The sequence below is a fragment of the Lissotriton vulgaris genome, chromosome 3_1 (genome assembly GCF_964263255.1).
Source record: "Lissotriton vulgaris chromosome 3_1, aLisVul1.2, whole genome shotgun sequence".
NCBI classification, from domain to species: Eukaryota; Metazoa; Chordata; class Amphibia; order Caudata; family Salamandridae; genus Lissotriton; species Lissotriton vulgaris.
In genome coordinates, this window is record NC_141689.1 from 1,540,900,722 (window position 1) to 1,540,918,104 (window position 17,383).

Below are 17,383 nucleotides of genomic sequence, written 5' to 3' on the forward strand. Positions count from 1 at the left end.
CCATCTACTGCTTGCACAATTTCTGGTGTTTCTTTTTTTTCACAGATGATACTTAGCCGTTGAGCAGTTTCCAGATCAACAAAATTTCCAGTGGCTCCAGAATCAATTAAAACTTCCATTTGCCAGATTTTTAGAGTTATTTGAATTTGAACTGCTAATCTAAAATGAGCTTTGTAGTTCGTTACACAAGAGTTTATGGAAGGGTAAGCAAAGGTACCCAAGAGATCCCCTTCTAAACATCTTGGGCAAGTTAGTTTTCCGACGTTTGATCGGTTCTTTCAATGACTGCTGCTTTATTGTTATTAGGAGATTTATTCTTGGGTTTCATCATACAATCTTTCACAAAGTGCCCTTTTCGACCACAGTAAAGACACTGACCATTTTGTCGTCTGTTATCTTTTTCTTCCTTTGATAAAGGTTGCCGAAGAGTTCTGATTTCCATTGGTTCTGAACTTAATTCGGAATGAGCAAATGGGGTTCGAGATCTTGGTTCATTCTTCCAACTCGGTTTTTCACTTCTTTTTTTATCTGATCTTCTTTCAGAAAGTCGATGGTCTAGACGTAAGGTTAGGTTTATTAAATCTGAACAAGCTGTTGGTTGTGGGTCAATTTGGGCCAGGACATCCTTTAACTTGTCTTTCAGACCTTGATAAAAGAGAGCTGCCTTTTTTTCTTCTGGCCAAGAGGTTTCGGCTACCAGTCTATTAAAATGAGACAGATATGTAATGAGGTCTCTGCTTCCTTGTTTTAACTGCAGTAGTTCTCGATCAGCAGATAAAGTGACAGTTCGCCTATCAAACACCTTTTCAAATTCCTCAACAAAACGTCTCCAATTATACAATAAAGCACTATCTTGCCTAACTAATGGATCCGCCCAATTAGCAGCATCTCCAGATAGATAGGAAATTAGAAACGCAATCCTAGATTGAGGGGTAGGAAAGGCAGCTGGTCTACAGGAATAATGTAACTCAATTTGTGTTAGACATGTTTGTACTTTTGAAGGATCCCCCGAGAAACGTTCAGGAGAAGCTAAAGGAATTTGCGGTGGAACAGTGACTGAAATGTTAGTAGCAGCTCTAGAACTAGTATCCTGAACCTCATCAGGAAGTGGAGTATTCTGAAGTTGTATATTTTCCACCTTTTCGGCCAATAACGTGGTTGCATTCATGGTTTCATTTAAATCAGCCTGCATCTTTACAATAACTGCCATTAAATCATCGATGGTGGCCATTATGGCAACTCAAACAGATCGGAAGGAAAAGAATTTGTGGGCTCACTATTCTGTCAGATGAGGTCTTCCTCAGGATCTGTCGAGTTGATATAAGGGCCCACCTCTCGATACCTCTAATTCTGCTTGTAATAAATACACAGAATATTGAAGTGATCAAGCGGGGGGGAAAGGGTGTTGGGAAGGGAACAGCAGGGAGGGAGATCTGAAAAGGAAAAGTTAATGCTGCAAGTTTTTCCTAATATTTTCGAAACTCTGCAACAACTTAAAGAACTAAAATTACTTCTCAAATTAACAGGCTTTTGACTTTAAAACTCAGCCTAAACTCCAAAGTCATCACATGTAACAATGTCTTGATTTGCGCATTGAAAAACACCTTAGAATCTCAGGGTTACCAAAGACTTAATGACACTTTTCTTGTAAATAACCTCTTTACAATGATAGCCATAAATGTCTCTTTGTCTTGTAAATATCTGCTTTTACATTGCTAAACTCAAATGTCTCTTTATCTTGTAAATATTCAGTTTACATCAATAATCTTCACATTCAAAAAACTTCACATGAATATTTTTCTTTAAGCAAAATAAATCCTTTTGCTGAAGACTGCAAAGCGTATTACGCCAGGTAAGAATAGCGACCAAAAACCATTCAAAGAAGAACCCAACAAGATAGAGTCTAAACTCTTAGTGAATTATTCCACAAAAAACACAAAATGTTTTTATTTGCTCAGAGAAACAGACTAAAAGCACATTTGCAAAGATTGCGCCAAATTTTAGTCTATAATTAACCTAAAATGGTCCTACCTGTAGAGTACGACCTGCTCTACTCAAAGAAGGGCGTGGCTGCAGGAAACCATAGCCTCGGAGAAGTAACTTACAGGTTCTGCCAAGGTCTCCACAGCACTCTTACAACTGGATTCGCCTTCTCCAAAGGACCTTCAGCTGGATACCGATTGCTTGCTGCAACAAGAAGTTAGAAAATGCTTCCCAAGCTCTAATTCCAACTCAGAGCATCAGGAGGAAGCTGCCACACCTTAAAAATCCCAGGAATAGTGAGCAAAGGGGTTTGGGCGTGGTCGCGCACGTTTACGTGGCTACGCCCGGTGATTTAAGCGGCTGCTTGCCATTTCTCACGCATCTCGCGGACGCGTTAAAGCCGCTTGCCGAATCCCACGCATCTCACGTGAGGCTACCAAATCTCACGCATCTCGCGGACGCGTTTAGGGTGCCAAATCTAACGCATTAGGCGGACAAGGGGGGATAAACTCCATACAGTGTGCATATTTCAGGACAGAAAAAGTACATTTCACCATAATACATCATACACATCCTAGGACTGCGCAATTGAACCACCAACGCCCCTTGGAATGAAAACAATGTACCTTTCCACACAAATGCCTGGTACATGACACATGACGTGGGGCGGGCCCTAGACCGCAAGCCACCCTAGTCCTGACATCTTGTCACTTTCTTTTACATTACAATGCTGGATCAATATGACCTGAGAGACATAAACCAGGTATTCTGAGTTATAACAAAAACGTTGGTTTCCGCAAAGTGCAGATAAGCATGAAAAAAAGAACATAATTGCATCAAGTTATTTGCAAATACTGTCAAAATTTACATAAAAAGGCATGCAATAAAAAAGTTGTTGATGCAGCGTTTCTGTGGACGAAAGTCAATATACCACCTTCTTCAGGACTTTTACTTATTGATAACAATTATTGTAATTGTTCAGGTTCACCATCTTAGACTTTTCATGCTCCTTAATAGTTGTTAAATCCTTTAGTTAGTCTTTCTGATAGGAGCCTCAGAAGTATATCTAAAAGAGAACGAATCCCTCTGTAATCAGTAGGGCCTCAGGTTAAAAATTCCTTTCCCACTTATTTCATTGTGGTATACACATCAGTATCTAATCATTAGGGGTGCATTTATGTTGCACAGCCGCCAAATTTCGTACTTATCTTGGTCAGTTTACACCCTTCAGTTATCGTGATTATTTAGTTTGAAGCAGATGCCAGTTCTTGCTTCTGTCAACGCGAGGAAGCAAGAATGGGCATCTGCTTCGAGCGAAATAATCGCGATAACTGAAGGGTGTAAACTGACCAGGATAAGTGAGAAATTTGGCCATTGGGAAAGGAATTTTTAACCTGAGGCCCTACTGATTACAGAGGGATTTGTTCTCTTTTATATATACATCTGATGTATATCAGAAAGACTAACTAAAGGATTTAACAACTATTAAGGAGCAGAAAAAGTCTAAAATGCTGAACCTGAACAATAGTTGTCAATAAGTAAGCCTCCTGAAGAAGGTGGTATGTTGACTTTCGTCCGCCGAAACAACGCGTCGCAAACTTTTTTATTGCACTTTTTTCTGTAAATTTTGACAGTATCTGTAAATAACTGTATGCAATTGTGTTCTTTTCTTCATGCTTATCTTCTTTTTGTGAAAACCATCGTTTTTATTATAACTCAGAATACCTGGTTTATGTCTCTCAGGTCATCCAGCATTGTATGGAAAAGAAAGTGACAAGATGAGAATATCTGCATTGATGGTATAGCATTTATCCTTTTTAACTGTTTTTAAGTATTTTTATACATGTATTGGGAATCAATATAATAAACGTTGGACCATTTTTGCATATATATGAGTTCTGTGTGTTAAGAATAGTGAGTGAATGAGTGACCACAAGAGTTTATTAATGGTAGTGATTAGAATTAGATTTTGCACAGTAAGGGATACTTCCTTGTTGATATTGTAGTTTACCCTGTCACCTACGTTTAAAAGGGTACCTCTCAATTTGTGAAAATAACCTTCGAGTTATCACCTCCATCAGCCAGGATGGCTTGAATCCAGTGCAAAAAGAACGGGAAATGGACGAAATGCTGAATAAATCAAACATTCACCCCAGTCACAGATCTGGGTTAAATCCATTGTTTTTTTTGCACGCCACGCCAATCCAGTATAAATCCAGCCGTATGCAAATCAGCCTTGACCCTGTTCCCCGTGGGAACAGTCCAGCCTGAACTGCCAGGCCAGGTCCTCCCTGGACCAGAAACATGCATCCTGGTACCGGTTTCGTAGTTTCACCCCTCATCAGCTAGGCTAGCTTGAATTTGATGGCGTAGCAAGCACAGGACCCACATCTGGGCATACACTTCCCACTTAGGGTGACAAATGCATAAATAACAGAGGATGGACGGAATGCTGAACCAATCATTCACCCCAGTCACAGATGTGGGTTAAATCCATTGTTTTTTGCATGCCACACCATCCTTTAGCGCAGCAAGTAGGGACCCACATCTGGGCACACCCTTAGCCACTTGGGGCACACATAGCAACAACACAAGATAAAATGATGGACCGGGTGTTGTAACACTCACCCACACTCACAGATCTGCCTTACTGGCCTTGAAAAGATGCAGGAGACATCATTACCTACTAGGAGCCATTAACTCTGCTTTCCCCAGCTTTTATCAACAGGTGCTGTGGAGATAAGAAAATGGCACTATGGTGCAAGATTATCCCTAACAGCAGTCTGATGTCAGGGGAAATCTGAAAGAAACACGTTAGTATTAGATTCCTTACCTTAGAATATCCCCAGGCGTCAGTCTGGATCCGGAAACTTTTGCGTAGCAGTACCCCTGCGCGTCGGTAGGCGTCGTCTGCAGGCGTCCCCTGCGGCTCCGCGTCCGTCGTCGGCGTCGTGCGCTGACGTCAGTTCTTCTTTTTTCCGCGCCAGTAAGCGCAGATCCGAAGAGCAGTACTCCGGTCTTTTGACCAAGTTTTGTAAACTTCTGCATACTTTTTTGGTGCCGGTAGGATGCCCGGTTTCAAGAATTGTGACGGTTGTGACCGCAAGATGTCGGTCACGGACCATCACCGACTCTGCCTCCGGTGCCTGGGCCCCGACCACGACGTGGACGCCTGCGTCGATTGCCGGGCCTTGACAAATAAGGCTAGACGGGAGCGGTCCCACAAGCTGCTCGAGCTCCGGGTGTCGGCCCCGCGTCGAGAGCGGTCCCGGTCCGGCCGGAGGTCCAGGGAGCGTTCCAGGGAGCGGTCGCGGAGCCGTGCCGAGCGCTCCGGAAGTCGTCGCCATTCGTCTGGTTCCTCAGGTAGGAAGCACAAGAAGTCGGGGCGTCGTCATCGTACCTCCAACTCCCCCCGACGCTCGCGCGACGCGGCCGGGGGCTCGGGTGACCCCACCCCGCGGCTCCGCGAGAGTCGCTGGCACGGCCTGCTCCATACCCTTCGGTCCCTGGGCTAGGCGCGACGCCTGAGGAGATTGAGGCGTTCCTCATGGCCATGAGGGCGCTCCCTCCTCTGACGGGGCCTACGGCGCCTTCGGGCCCAGTGCTACCGTCAGGGGACCCTAGCGGTCCGGGTGTCCCTGCCTCGACGCCATCGGGTGCTCCGGCCCCGGTGCCACCGACGGCTCCGACCCCGGCGCCGCAGGGGCCTTCGGGGTCGACGCCGGCTGGTCTACCGGCCTCTCCGGCGCCGATTCCATCGGGGTTACCCCCGACGCCGTCCCCGTGCGGCGCCGGCTCTCCGGTGCCGGCTCCGGGCGGCGTCGTCCCCATGCCCTCCCCGAATCCGGACGCGGAGTCGGACCGGCGTCGCTCGACGCCGGGCTCGACGCCGATGGGGCCTGTGAACCCCGAGGAGCCGGTCTACATTGTTGACTCCGAATATGGAGATGATGTAGAGTACGGAGAGGGTTGGGAGGGGTCTGAGGACCCTCTGTCACGTGAGTGTCAGTACGACGTGGACTGGACAGGTGAATTGGGTGATGCCAGTGGTCTGGACGACTCTCCTAACCCTGGCTTTGTCTCGCCTCCTACCGTGGCATCGGAGGAGGGGGCTGCTTATTCAGTGGTGTTGATGAGGGCTGCCAAGGCCTTACACCTTGAGCTCCCCGTCGCGGCCGTGAGGCCTAACATCCTCACTGAGGTCTTCAAACCGCAGTCATGCCCACAGGAGCCACTGCTGCCGTTTAACGAAGCCCTGTCGGACGTTCTTTTGGGCACGTGGTCCAGGCCCTCTTCAGGTTCGCCTGAAGAGGGCCTGGGAACGTGGCCAGACGCCACCGTCCGTGCCCGGACGACCCCAAGTTCCTGTCCACCCATCCCACCCCTGAGAGTCTGGTGATCCAGGCCTCCACTTCCCAGACCGCATTCCTGTCGGCCCCGCCCGACCGGGAATCTAAGAGGTGCGACCAGTATGGCAAGAAGGTCTTCTCGTCCCTGAGTTTGGGACTGCGGTCTTGCAACACCGCTTGCCTCTTGGGCCGCCACACCCACTCTTTGTGGGATACGGTCGCGGAACTGCTGCCAGAATGCCCCATGGAGGTGCGGGCGAAGCTCGGCAAGGCTGTGGCTGAGGGCCGAGACGCAGCAAAATATTCCATACGGTGTGGTCTTGATACGACCGACTCGCTGGGCAGAGCGATGTCCACGACGGTGGCGATTCGTCGCCACGCCTGGCTGAGATCCGCCAATTTTTCGGCAGATGTCCAAAATGCCTTGATGGACATGCCGTTTGATGGCTGTCGCCTGTTTGGTGACAAGGCGGACCACGCGCTGGAGCGCTTCAAGGACTCCAGGGTCACGGCCAAGTCCTTGGGTCTCTCGACCCAGCGCCAGCAAACGGGTTCGTTTCGCTCCTTTCGTGGCCAAGAAAGGGGCGTCCCCACACGTGCTGCCAGCCACGCGCCGCAACAATCTTTTCAACACGGTGGCGGCCGTGGAAACCGCCGTGGAGGCGGTCGGGGTCAACGGCGGGGTCAGGCCACACCTCCCCCCGCAGCATCAGCCTCCAAATCCTCCTAGTCCGTGCTTTCAGGCCCATGTGACGCCAGTGGGTGGCAGGGTTCGCCATCACCACGCCCGCTGGCGCGCAATCACATCGGACAGGTGGGTGCTGCAACTCGTCCGAAGGGGCTACTCCCTCCCCTTCGAGACCAATCCTCCAGCCATGCCACCGCAGAACCACCGTGTGTCGGGGGACCACTTGACACTTCTGCAGGAGGAAGTTACGGCCCTCTTGGCCAAGGGGGCCATCGAGCGCGTTCCTGGGCCAGAAGTAGGGCGTGGTTGCTATACCCACTACTTTCTGGTGCCCAAGAAGGACAAAGGGGGCCTACGTCCTATCTTGGATCTACGGAACGTCAACGGCTTCCTCCGGAAGGAGAAGTTCAAGATGTTGACATTAGCTCAGGTCTTGGCTGCTCTAGACCCGCAAGACTGGATGGTAGCGTTGGACTTGCAGGATGCGTATTTTCACATCCCCGTCCTGCCGGCCCACCGGCGTTACCTGCGGTTCACGGTAGGCCAGGAGCACTTTCAGTTTATCGTGCTCCCCTTCGGCCTTACCAGCGCCCCACGGGTGTTCACAAAGGTGTTGGCGGTGGTCGCAGCCCATCTGCGCAGGTTAGGGGTTTCAGTCTTCCCCTACCTAGACGACTGGTTGTTGAAGGCGGGCTCGCCCCAGACAGTCGTCCACCACCTTCAGATGACGGCAGACCTCTTGCACGAGCTGGGGTTCTCCATCAATGTGCCGAAATCACACCTGTGTCCCTCTCAAAAGCTCCTTTTCATCGGAGCGGTTCTGGACTCGGCGCAGTTTCGGGTTTATCCTCCGGAACGGCGGGTCCGGGATATACAGGCTTTGATTCCCATCTTTCAGCCGCTATCCCGGGTTTCGGTCAGGTTGACGCTGCGGCTGCTGGGGCTGATGGCTTCCTGCATCCTTCTGGTGCATCACGCCCGGTGGCGGATGCGGGCTCTGCAGTGGGACCTGAAGTTTCAGTGGGCCCAGCATCAGGGCAACTTGTCCGACCACGTCTTGATCTCGGAGGGCACTGCGAGACAACTGCAGTGGTGGCTTACGGACCGCGATTGGGTCAGAGGCAGATCCCTCTCCCTTCCCCAACCGGAGCACGTTGTCGTGACGGACGCATCCCTCCAGGTCTGGGGAGGCCACTTGGGAGAGGCAGAGATCAGAGGCATCTGGTCTCCGGCGGAGTCCCGGCTCCATATAAACCTGTTGGAGCTACGGGCGATTCGTCTAGCACTGAAGGCATTCCTCCCCTTTGTCAACGGGAGTGTAGTGCAGGTGTTCACGGACAACACCACCGCCATGTGGTACTGCAACAAGCAGGGCGGGGTGGGGTCGTGGACCCTTTGCCAGAAGGCTCTGCGTCTCTGGCAATGGCTGGAACGTCAGGGCGTGACTCTGACGGTTCAACACCTGGCAGGTTCTCTGAACGCCAGAGCGGACGAACTCAGCCGTCGGTGCTCGATGGATCACGAATGGCGTCTGAACTCGGACGTGGCGCAAGGCCTCTTTCGGCAATGGGGAGAGCCTTGGTTAGATCTATTTGCCACAGAAGAGAACGCGCAATGTCATCAGTTCTGCGCGTTGGAGTTTCCAAGACGGCACTCGCACGGCGACGCCTTTCGGCGCGAGTGGAGTTGCGGTCTGTTATACGCCTTTCCGCCTATACCACTTCTGCCCAGAGTGCTGAAGAAGATCAGGCGCGACCGGGCCCAAGTTATCCTTGTGGCTCCGGACTGGGCTCGAAGGTACTGGTATCCCGAGCTACTCAGCATGTCAGTCGGTCCCCCGATCCGTCTGCCCCTTCAGGAGGACCTTCTGTCGCAGCAGCAGGGGACGGTCCTCCACCCGAACCTGTCCAGTCTCCACCTCCATGCTTGGAGATTGAGCGGCGACAGTTGAGGCCATTTGACTTGCCTCCTGAAGTCTGTGATGTGATTCTGGCAGCCAGGCGTCCCTCCACAAAGTCGGTATACGCCTGCCGGTGGAACAGATTTGTGGCATGGTGCACAGCAAAGGCTGTGGATCCTCTCTCTGCCCCTCTTTCCGAGGTTCTTCTCTTCCTTCTTTCTCTTGCCCAGCAGGGCTCTGCTCTGGGCACTATCAAGGGCTACCTTTCTGCCCTTTCGGCCTTTCTGAGGCTGCCTGATCAACCTTCTTTGTTCAAGTCCCCTATTGTAACGAGATTCTTGAAGGGCATCACACACATGTATCCTCCTGTTCCGTTTGTGATGCCTCAGTGGGACTTGAACCTGGTTCTCACCTTCTTGATGTGTGCTCCCTTTGAGCCACTTCATTCCTGTCCTCTCCGTCTCCTGACTTTAAAGACGGCCTTCCTGGTTGCCATCACCTCTGCCAGGAGAGTGAGTGAGCTCCAGGCTCTTTCTGTCAAACCTCCTTTCTTGTCCATTCATCCAGACAAGGTGGTTCTAAGGACTAGACCTTCTTTCCTGCCCAAAGTAGTTTCTGCTTTTCACATCGGGCAGTCCATCACTCTCCCCTCCTTCTTCCCGCCTCGGCATCCTTCAAAGGATGAAGAGCGGCTCCATCGTCTGGACCCAAAACGTGCGCTTTCATTTTATATGGATCGCACACGCCAGTTCCGGGTGGATGACCAACTGTTTGTTGGCTACGTGGGTGCGAAGAAGGGACGGGCGGTACATAAACGGACCATCTCTCGGTGGGTCGTTCTGTGCATCAAAGCGTGCTACTCTTTGGCTCGGAAGGAGCCCCCTGTTGGGCTGAGGGCCCATTCCACTCGGGCCACGGCGGCTACTACTGCTCTGGGCCGGGGAGTCCCCTTGCAGGACATTTGCCAGGCGGCTACGTGGGCCTCGCTGCACACATTTGCGAGGCACTACTGCCTGGACAGTCAAGTCCGGAGGGATGGCTTCTTTGGCCGTTCTGTCCTCCAGGACTTTCTGGTGTAGGAATGTATTGGTTCGCAGACCCACCACCGGGGTTGGTATTGCTGGGGTATCTATTCTAAGGTAAGGAATCTAATACTAACGTGTTTCTTTCAGATGAACAAGTTACTTACCTTCGGTAACGATATATCTGTAAGAAACATTAGTTAGTATTACATTCCTTACCGACCCACCCATCCTCCCCGTTTGGCGAACTGATACCTAGGGTTAAGGACATCCCTTTCAGGGCCCTAGTTTCAATTGGCACCAGTGTTGGTTCTCACATGGCTCTGCGTGTTCTGGCGCGGAAAAGCTGTGTACAAAGAACTGACGTCAGCGCGCGGTGGCGGCGTCTATATACTCCAGCGACGTCATCACGGCGCACGACGCCGACGACGGACGCGGAGCCGCAGGGGACGCCTGCAGACGACGCCTACCGACGCGCAGGGGTACTGCTACGCAAAAGTTTCCGGATCCAGACTGACGCCTGGGGATATTCTAAGGTAAGGAATCTAATACTAACTAATGTTTCTTACAGATATATCGTTACCGAAGGTAAGTAACTTGTTCTACAGTGCCACAAGTCACTCTCACAAGCACTGCTATCAGGAAACCCTGTGTGGTTCCCACTTTGCTACTCACATCTTTATACCACTATTTATGCTCATCACCACTATTCGGTTAAAGATGAAGATGCCATCATATACTAAGACCAGAACACTTATTTATTCAAAATGTGAAAGAGGTCCTTTCCTGAACGAGTTTGTTCCTTAATGCCACTATTTCATACTGCCACACTCCACTCTGAATTGTTCCATTGTCATTTGATTTGTGATCGATAATCACATTTTAATTCTACTCGTATGTGCAGAAACATTCCTGTTCCATTCTACTCACATGCATATCAACATTCACCTTTCCAAATCAAATCAAAATTCGCTTTATTCGGTTCAAGTATTAAATCATAAAAGCATGGTACAAGAAGAACTTAGAACATACATCAATTCTACAAAATGATTTAAAAAAATTATTAAAAAGACTTCAGCGTCGTGCCTCATCGTCCAACATATGCATGGGTTAGAAATGAAATCCGGTTGATCACGATGAGGGGATGAGATATTACATTGTTTTTCTAAATCTGACAACCCCTTTCATATATTTAGCTATACAATCATTCAAAATTTAATTTTCTAAAAGTTGCAATTTAATAAATGCGGGACAACATTGTTTCAGTCCTCGCTCTTTAAAATTTGCAAAATACATCTTTTCCTTACCAATGTATAAAAATTGCAGAAAAACATAATGTGAATCGTGGTCAGTGAGGATATATCGTCACATGGGCAAGGGTCTAGGGGGCGTGACCAGTCATTCATGTTTGGAAATGTAACCGTGTTGTGAAAATTACCTAGTATTAAGTGTGTCAATAACATCCTGTCATAACTTCCCTTTGTATTTAAAAGGTAGTGTTGTATTTAAAAGGTATTGTTGTATCCCTGGTTGTATCAAGAGCAATTGGTTCTCTCTAACAGTCGGTTCGTCATTATTAAGAGAGAATCTCAAATTCTCTCAAAAGTTCATGCAGGTGGTCTTTAGTTCTTCACTTTGAATGGTGGAGATGCTGACAGGGTTGCAGAAGTATACAGGTTGTCCCAGATTGGCCACGCAGTGCTTGACATAGTTAAGCCATGGAATACTTGAAGCACGCTGTAGGCTCAGGCAATCTTCAATCATGTCCCTATTAAGACCTGTGGCCACGCTTGACCAGATCTTGTGCCACAAAAGGACCGACTGCATTTTAATTAGATTGGTCAGATATGCCATTCCCAACTCGGCAGGAACAATATACACAGCTGTACTGCTTGTGGTAGCTAAAAGAGATCTAAAAAATGTCTTCTCAATTATCTGAAGTGAATCAACATTTACATAGCCCCATAGTCCAGCTCCATACACAGCAGTTGAAATGCATCTAGCTTTATAAACTCTGAGCAATTCAGCGAAGGGACTCTTACCTAGCTTCCTGTCAAAATTTGTCAGAGCTCCTATGGCTTTGACAAATTGCAACTTTCTTGCTCTAATGGTGTATGCCCATGACCCCCCTTTATCTAAGACAATACCAAAGTATGCAAAATAGTTAACAAATTCCAGTGTCATGTTGTCAATAACGATGTCCCGACACTTAACACTTGTCTTACTACATTTCATGACATACGTTTTTGTTATATTGACAATGAGATCTAAGTTAGACATGTATGTTACAAAACTCATGACACTTTTTTGCAAACCAATTTGCGTGCGGGATAAAAGAACAGCATCATCCGCATCTAGTTATGCTCTTATGGGTCGTTTACTAATGCGGGGTAGATCCCGACATTCCCTGGATAATGTAACACCTAAGCCATTTATGTACAAGGTGAAGGAAGGAAGGGGGCTAGCACGCACCCCTACCTAACCCCCTTCTTAACAGGGAAGTTTGGGTCGGATACTTGCCTGGACACCTTTTCATTCATACTTAGAGACATCAAAGAACAACGTGGCACATTGAGTTTTATCCTGCCCATCAACTAATCTAAATAGGTGCCGCTTTTCATTGTCACACAAGGTATGTTTGTTTTAAAGGCAATAACTTAACAGTTTACCTGCGAAGCTTCTTAGTTGTGACACAGGGTAGAGATGTGTCAGTCTTTGTGTTCGGAAGTGGTGTTGTTTCAGTAAATGTAGCTATTACGACTGAGCCTAGGGACATCCGGTAATAACCCACGTTGGGAACTGACTGAAGTTACTTTAAGAAGCAGACATTTTTTAGTAACTCTCTGATGCCTATGTGTCGCTTTCTATATGTAGATTTAACATGCTCCAAAATTGCAATCTGAGGAACATTTTCTACTACACTTTACTGAAGGCCCCAGTCTAATGATCTTAGAAACCGCACAGTGTTCCTTCTTGAGGTCTCTTATCCAGCTGGCCTTCTACAAGAAGAAACATGGGAGCGTCTACTTAGCCCGACTGTGTCAGCTGGAAGTGTTCTGTTGGGAATGGGCCTTACAACACAAAATACTCCTGCAGCATGTGGATGGACACCACAAGAGCGAACAGTCTGAGTAGGCATCTTTATTTGTCAGAAGGGTTGGAATTTCTCAAGGAAGTCCTGAATTCCTTGAGGCTTGAACCATACACCACGAGACACTTTTGCCACTTCCCTTTACCCCAGATGCAACCAGTTCACCTCTCGGATCATCATGGGGCCTGGATTTTGGGGGAAGCCTGATGTTGGTTTGGAAGGGGGCGTTCTTTTATGCTTTTTCTCCAACTCTTCTGATTCCTTGAGTCCTCCAGAAGATCAGTTAGAGCCCAACGGGCTCAGTCACCATGGTGACTCTGGCTTAGCCATGCCATGGCTGCCCTGTTCCCATCATGCACTGGAACAGGAACAGACTAATTTGCATATAGCCAGGTTCTGAACTGGGATGGTGCAGTGAGCTAAAAAAACGGTGTTGGATCTAGCCCTGATCTCTTGACTGGGTGAGAGTATTCTGCTTAATTCAGAAACTCTGTCCATCACCACCCCTTGTTGTTGTAGTGAAGTAGTGTGGCTTATTGGTTAGAGGCGGCAGACCCGAGAGCAGAGGACGGCCCGGGACCAGGGTTCGATTCCCGGCGCGGCAGGTTTCTGGACCAGGGTCAGCAGACTCGATACTTCTCTCGCCTCGGTGCCCACTCTGATCAGCGATCACACTCGGCAACTCTGGGCATTAGCTTGCCTCATCTTCACTAACGGCCCCACCAGACCGCCGGGGATGCCTGGTCTCACCCTGGAGATACCCATTAAGGGACCATCTCTCAGGGAAGCCAGGAAGGGTTTCGCAGCGGTCGAAGCGCCTTGGGACCCTACGGGTAAGTAGTGCGCTATATAAATGCCAATACATTTACATTTACATTTACATGTTTCCTTCCCAGTGTAAGAGTTGGCTTGGTAGTTTGGTTTGCCCTGTTCCCATCATGCACTGGAACAGGAACAGACTAATTTGCATATAGCCAGGTTCTGAACTGGGATGGTGCAGTGAGCTAAAAAACGGTGTTGGATCTAGCCCGGATCTCTTGACTGGGTGAGAGTATTCTGCTTAATTCAGAAACTCTGTCCATCACCACCCCTTGTTGTTAAATATTTTGTCCACCCTAAGCGTGGAAGGGGTATATTCAGATGTGAGTCCCTTGCTCATTGCACCATCAGGATTCAAGCAAGCCGGGGCGACGACGGCTGAAATGCCAGAAAACGGTCCCCGGAAGCTTGTTTCCTTCCCAGTGTAAGAATTGGCTTGGTACTTTGGTTTGCCCTGTTCCCATCATGCACTGGAACAGGAACAGACTAATTTGCATATAGCCAGGTTCTGAACTGGGATGGTGCAGTGAGCTAAAAAACGGTGTTGGATCTAGCCCTGATCTTTTGACTGGGTGAGAGTATTCTGCTTAATTCAGAAACTCTGTCCATCACCACCCCTTGTTGTTAAATATGGCTGCATCTGTAGCCTGTTTGGTTTTCAGAGGTACTACATTTGACTTACCCAATGGGTAAATCCTCCTGTCTGTAAATCTAGGATCCTTCACATACCATTTTGCTCAGCTTTAGTGCTCTGTTCCTGAGGACCTAAACTTGAACTTTAGACTTGAATATCGAGAACTCCTTGTATGAGCAAATGGCAGCAATGTTGTCACGACTCTATAGAGCAAAATCAACCAGTTCACTGGATGTGGTTAATTCTTTTTCAAGTCACCTGCTTGAGAAGGGTTGCAGGTGAACAGATGAGACTTTACCTAAAAGCCATTGGAACCTTCCAAAATTTTGCTTGAGGAGTCCTTGGCCATGGAGAGTGACACCGGTAAGACATTTGATGGACCTATAAGTATCACTTCCCTTTGTTCCAACCTCACCCTAGCCCCATCCAGGTTCATGCTTGACATTTAAGCCTCATTTTGACTTAAAGCTTCTTATATGGAATACTTCTGTTTTTTGGTGGCCATAATATCAGCCAGATGCATTCATGAGGTGCCAGCCCCCTGTGACTTGACCCTTTTCACTGTTCTCCAAAAGGTATAGATGGGTATGAGGCGCTATCCAACCTTTGTTGCAAAGGTACTGTCAGTGTTTCATTTGAGCAAGGAGATTTTTCCATGGCCAGAGGGGGCACCCACTTGATGGGGTAGCACCCATTAGAAACAAGAGCATCCTGATTTAGGGGTTTATTAGCACTACAAACCTCTAACTATGATAACCCAGTAACCATACTTCATGAGGAGACGGTACAAAGAGTACTGTATGCACCGGTCAAGTTCCACACAACAGAGTACAACCTCAATGGTTTTGAACACAAATGGCACAACCTAGTGCTCCACTCGCTGGTTAAATTTGGATCTGCAAGTACAGCTCAGAGTCTCGAGTGGTTTACTCAATTATGGGGTGGAGTATGTCACGATTCTCAACGACTCCGTACCCTTAGTCCGACATTCTATTTCTTCCTTGTATATGGAAGCGTACGACAAATGTAGTTGATGAAAAACACTTCGGACTTTACTTGCAAGATAGAGTCACTGCTCAGGTTCATCGGTGGGTCTAGGATTGTTGCTGTTTTGGTCCTGGTCATCTTGGTTGGCATCGTTGAAGCTTCTGGTTGACTCTCCTCAACTGGTTCTTCCACTTAGAATGGAGAAGTTAGGTCTTTGTTCTAGTCTTCTTGTTTAGGGAAAGCTTTATCATTGCGCTGCAGTCCAGATTCTCATCTTCCAGGCAGATCCCAATAGCTTTTAGTGATCCTAGACTTGGAAGGGGGTGGGGTGGAGGAATTAGGGTAGGTTCAGCAACAGAGAGATGATAATGGCCAAACACATTGATTCACCTGGTGCCGTAGAGGTTCTGTGCTTCAAGTGAAGAGAGGTGCATATTTTATCTGAACTTGGGGTCTTTCGCAGGAAGCCAGTGGGTAATATAAATGTGTGCCATTGTCATATTTGAACCCCTGACTCTTGCTTGGCAGATCAGAAACGTCTTGCTCTTTTCAGGGAGAATGGATTTGACCAACATTGAATGGCAGGTTGCATGCTTGCTCTTTCGCCACTGTTGCTGTTTTTCTATATTTTAAGACAAGTTGTAGCCAAACCTGTCCTTGTTAACATCAAGGCTAATGCATTTTTTTCTGACTGTTTGCAGGCACCACCGCCATCGACGGCCACTGGCCCCGCCCCACCAGAAGGTATGGCATGTCGAGGATTGAATTATATTTAAGTGCTCGATTATAAAGGCTTCTGGGTGCATACTATGTATTGCTCAAAGCTATCTCTGTGAGAAGTCGTGTAATTTATATATTTCTTCTGGTAAAATAATGTAAAACTTTTGATGTATGCTACCCCCCCCCCCCCTTCCTTTTTAAAAAAAAATAAGTACATTCTCTCCATGTTACTGTGGCAGCTAACTGGTGGCAAACTCGGTCAGCACGATTTGTTCATTTTCTATTTTCCAAGAAAAATTCTAGGAAGACTGAATCGTTTTGTACTGCGAGTTAAAAAAAATCCCTTTAATGTTTGACTGATTCGTGCACGATAGGGAAAAAGAAAGACCTGTTCATGCAGCCAGATGTTTTGGATTTTTGTTTGCGTCATAGCTGTGAGCGGCTGGGTCGTGCAGCCGAGACCTCAGATGTGCCTACAAAACCCTCATGGGAAAGCTTGCTGCGAGCCTTATATGGCCTCAGCGTAGTGCGGCTGCCGCCAGGACACTGTCGAGTATTTATTTGATGGGCAATCACGGGCAGGCCTGGCGCAGCTAGTACAGGAAATGCTTTTGTTTTGTAACATTTTAGGTGGAGAGAACAGGGGGCGTCCTGGGGGTGGGGAGCGGGGCCAACAAGCAGGTACAGTTCGCTACTTTCCTCAATAACAAATGAAGAATTTGCCTTTTAATGTAGGCTGAGCCTGCATTATCTGATATTCTGAAAATGGTCGTCCTGATAAACTACTTTCTTTTTCTGTCCTGTTTTAGTGGAAGTGTGGCATTTTCTTAACAAGTGACGATTGGTTGGTACGACCCAGGACCATCGGTGGCCTACGTGATAACCACACAAGACACAGAAACTGCTGATTGTTTTCTTGTTTAATCCGTGACTTTCTGTCATGTAAATAAAGCATTCATTTTTATTATTTCATGTTTTGTAGCGTGTTTCTTTGAATGCAGAATAGAAAAGAACATTTCTAAAGAAAACCCTCACGCCACTGAAAAGCTCCCCACTGATCCTTTGAAACAATAAGACCTAAAGTTAAATATATTACTTCCTACTCCTTTGACTCCCAGTTCCCTCCCTCTACTCGTTAGCAAACTATATTTTTAGACATTTTACACTGGTGTGGAATTAAACTGGCAGTT

At 47.9% G+C, this 17,383-nt stretch overlaps 1 protein-coding gene across 1 annotated transcript in view; it reads left to right on the forward strand.

The window, feature by feature from the left end:
- Positions 1-17,162, forward strand: part of PPA2 (inorganic pyrophosphatase 2) — a 560,296-nt gene extending 543,134 nt beyond the window's left edge. The window contains exons 11-12 of the mRNA XM_086962038.1: positions 16,175-16,217; positions 17,003-17,162. Of these exons, the coding sequence (XP_086818164.1) occupies positions 16,175-16,217; positions 17,003-17,031 (72 nt within the window). The 3' untranslated portion in view covers positions 17,032-17,162. The remainder of the gene's footprint in view (positions 1-16,174; positions 16,218-17,002) is intronic.
- The last annotated feature ends 221 nt before the right edge of the window (positions 17,163-17,383 follow it).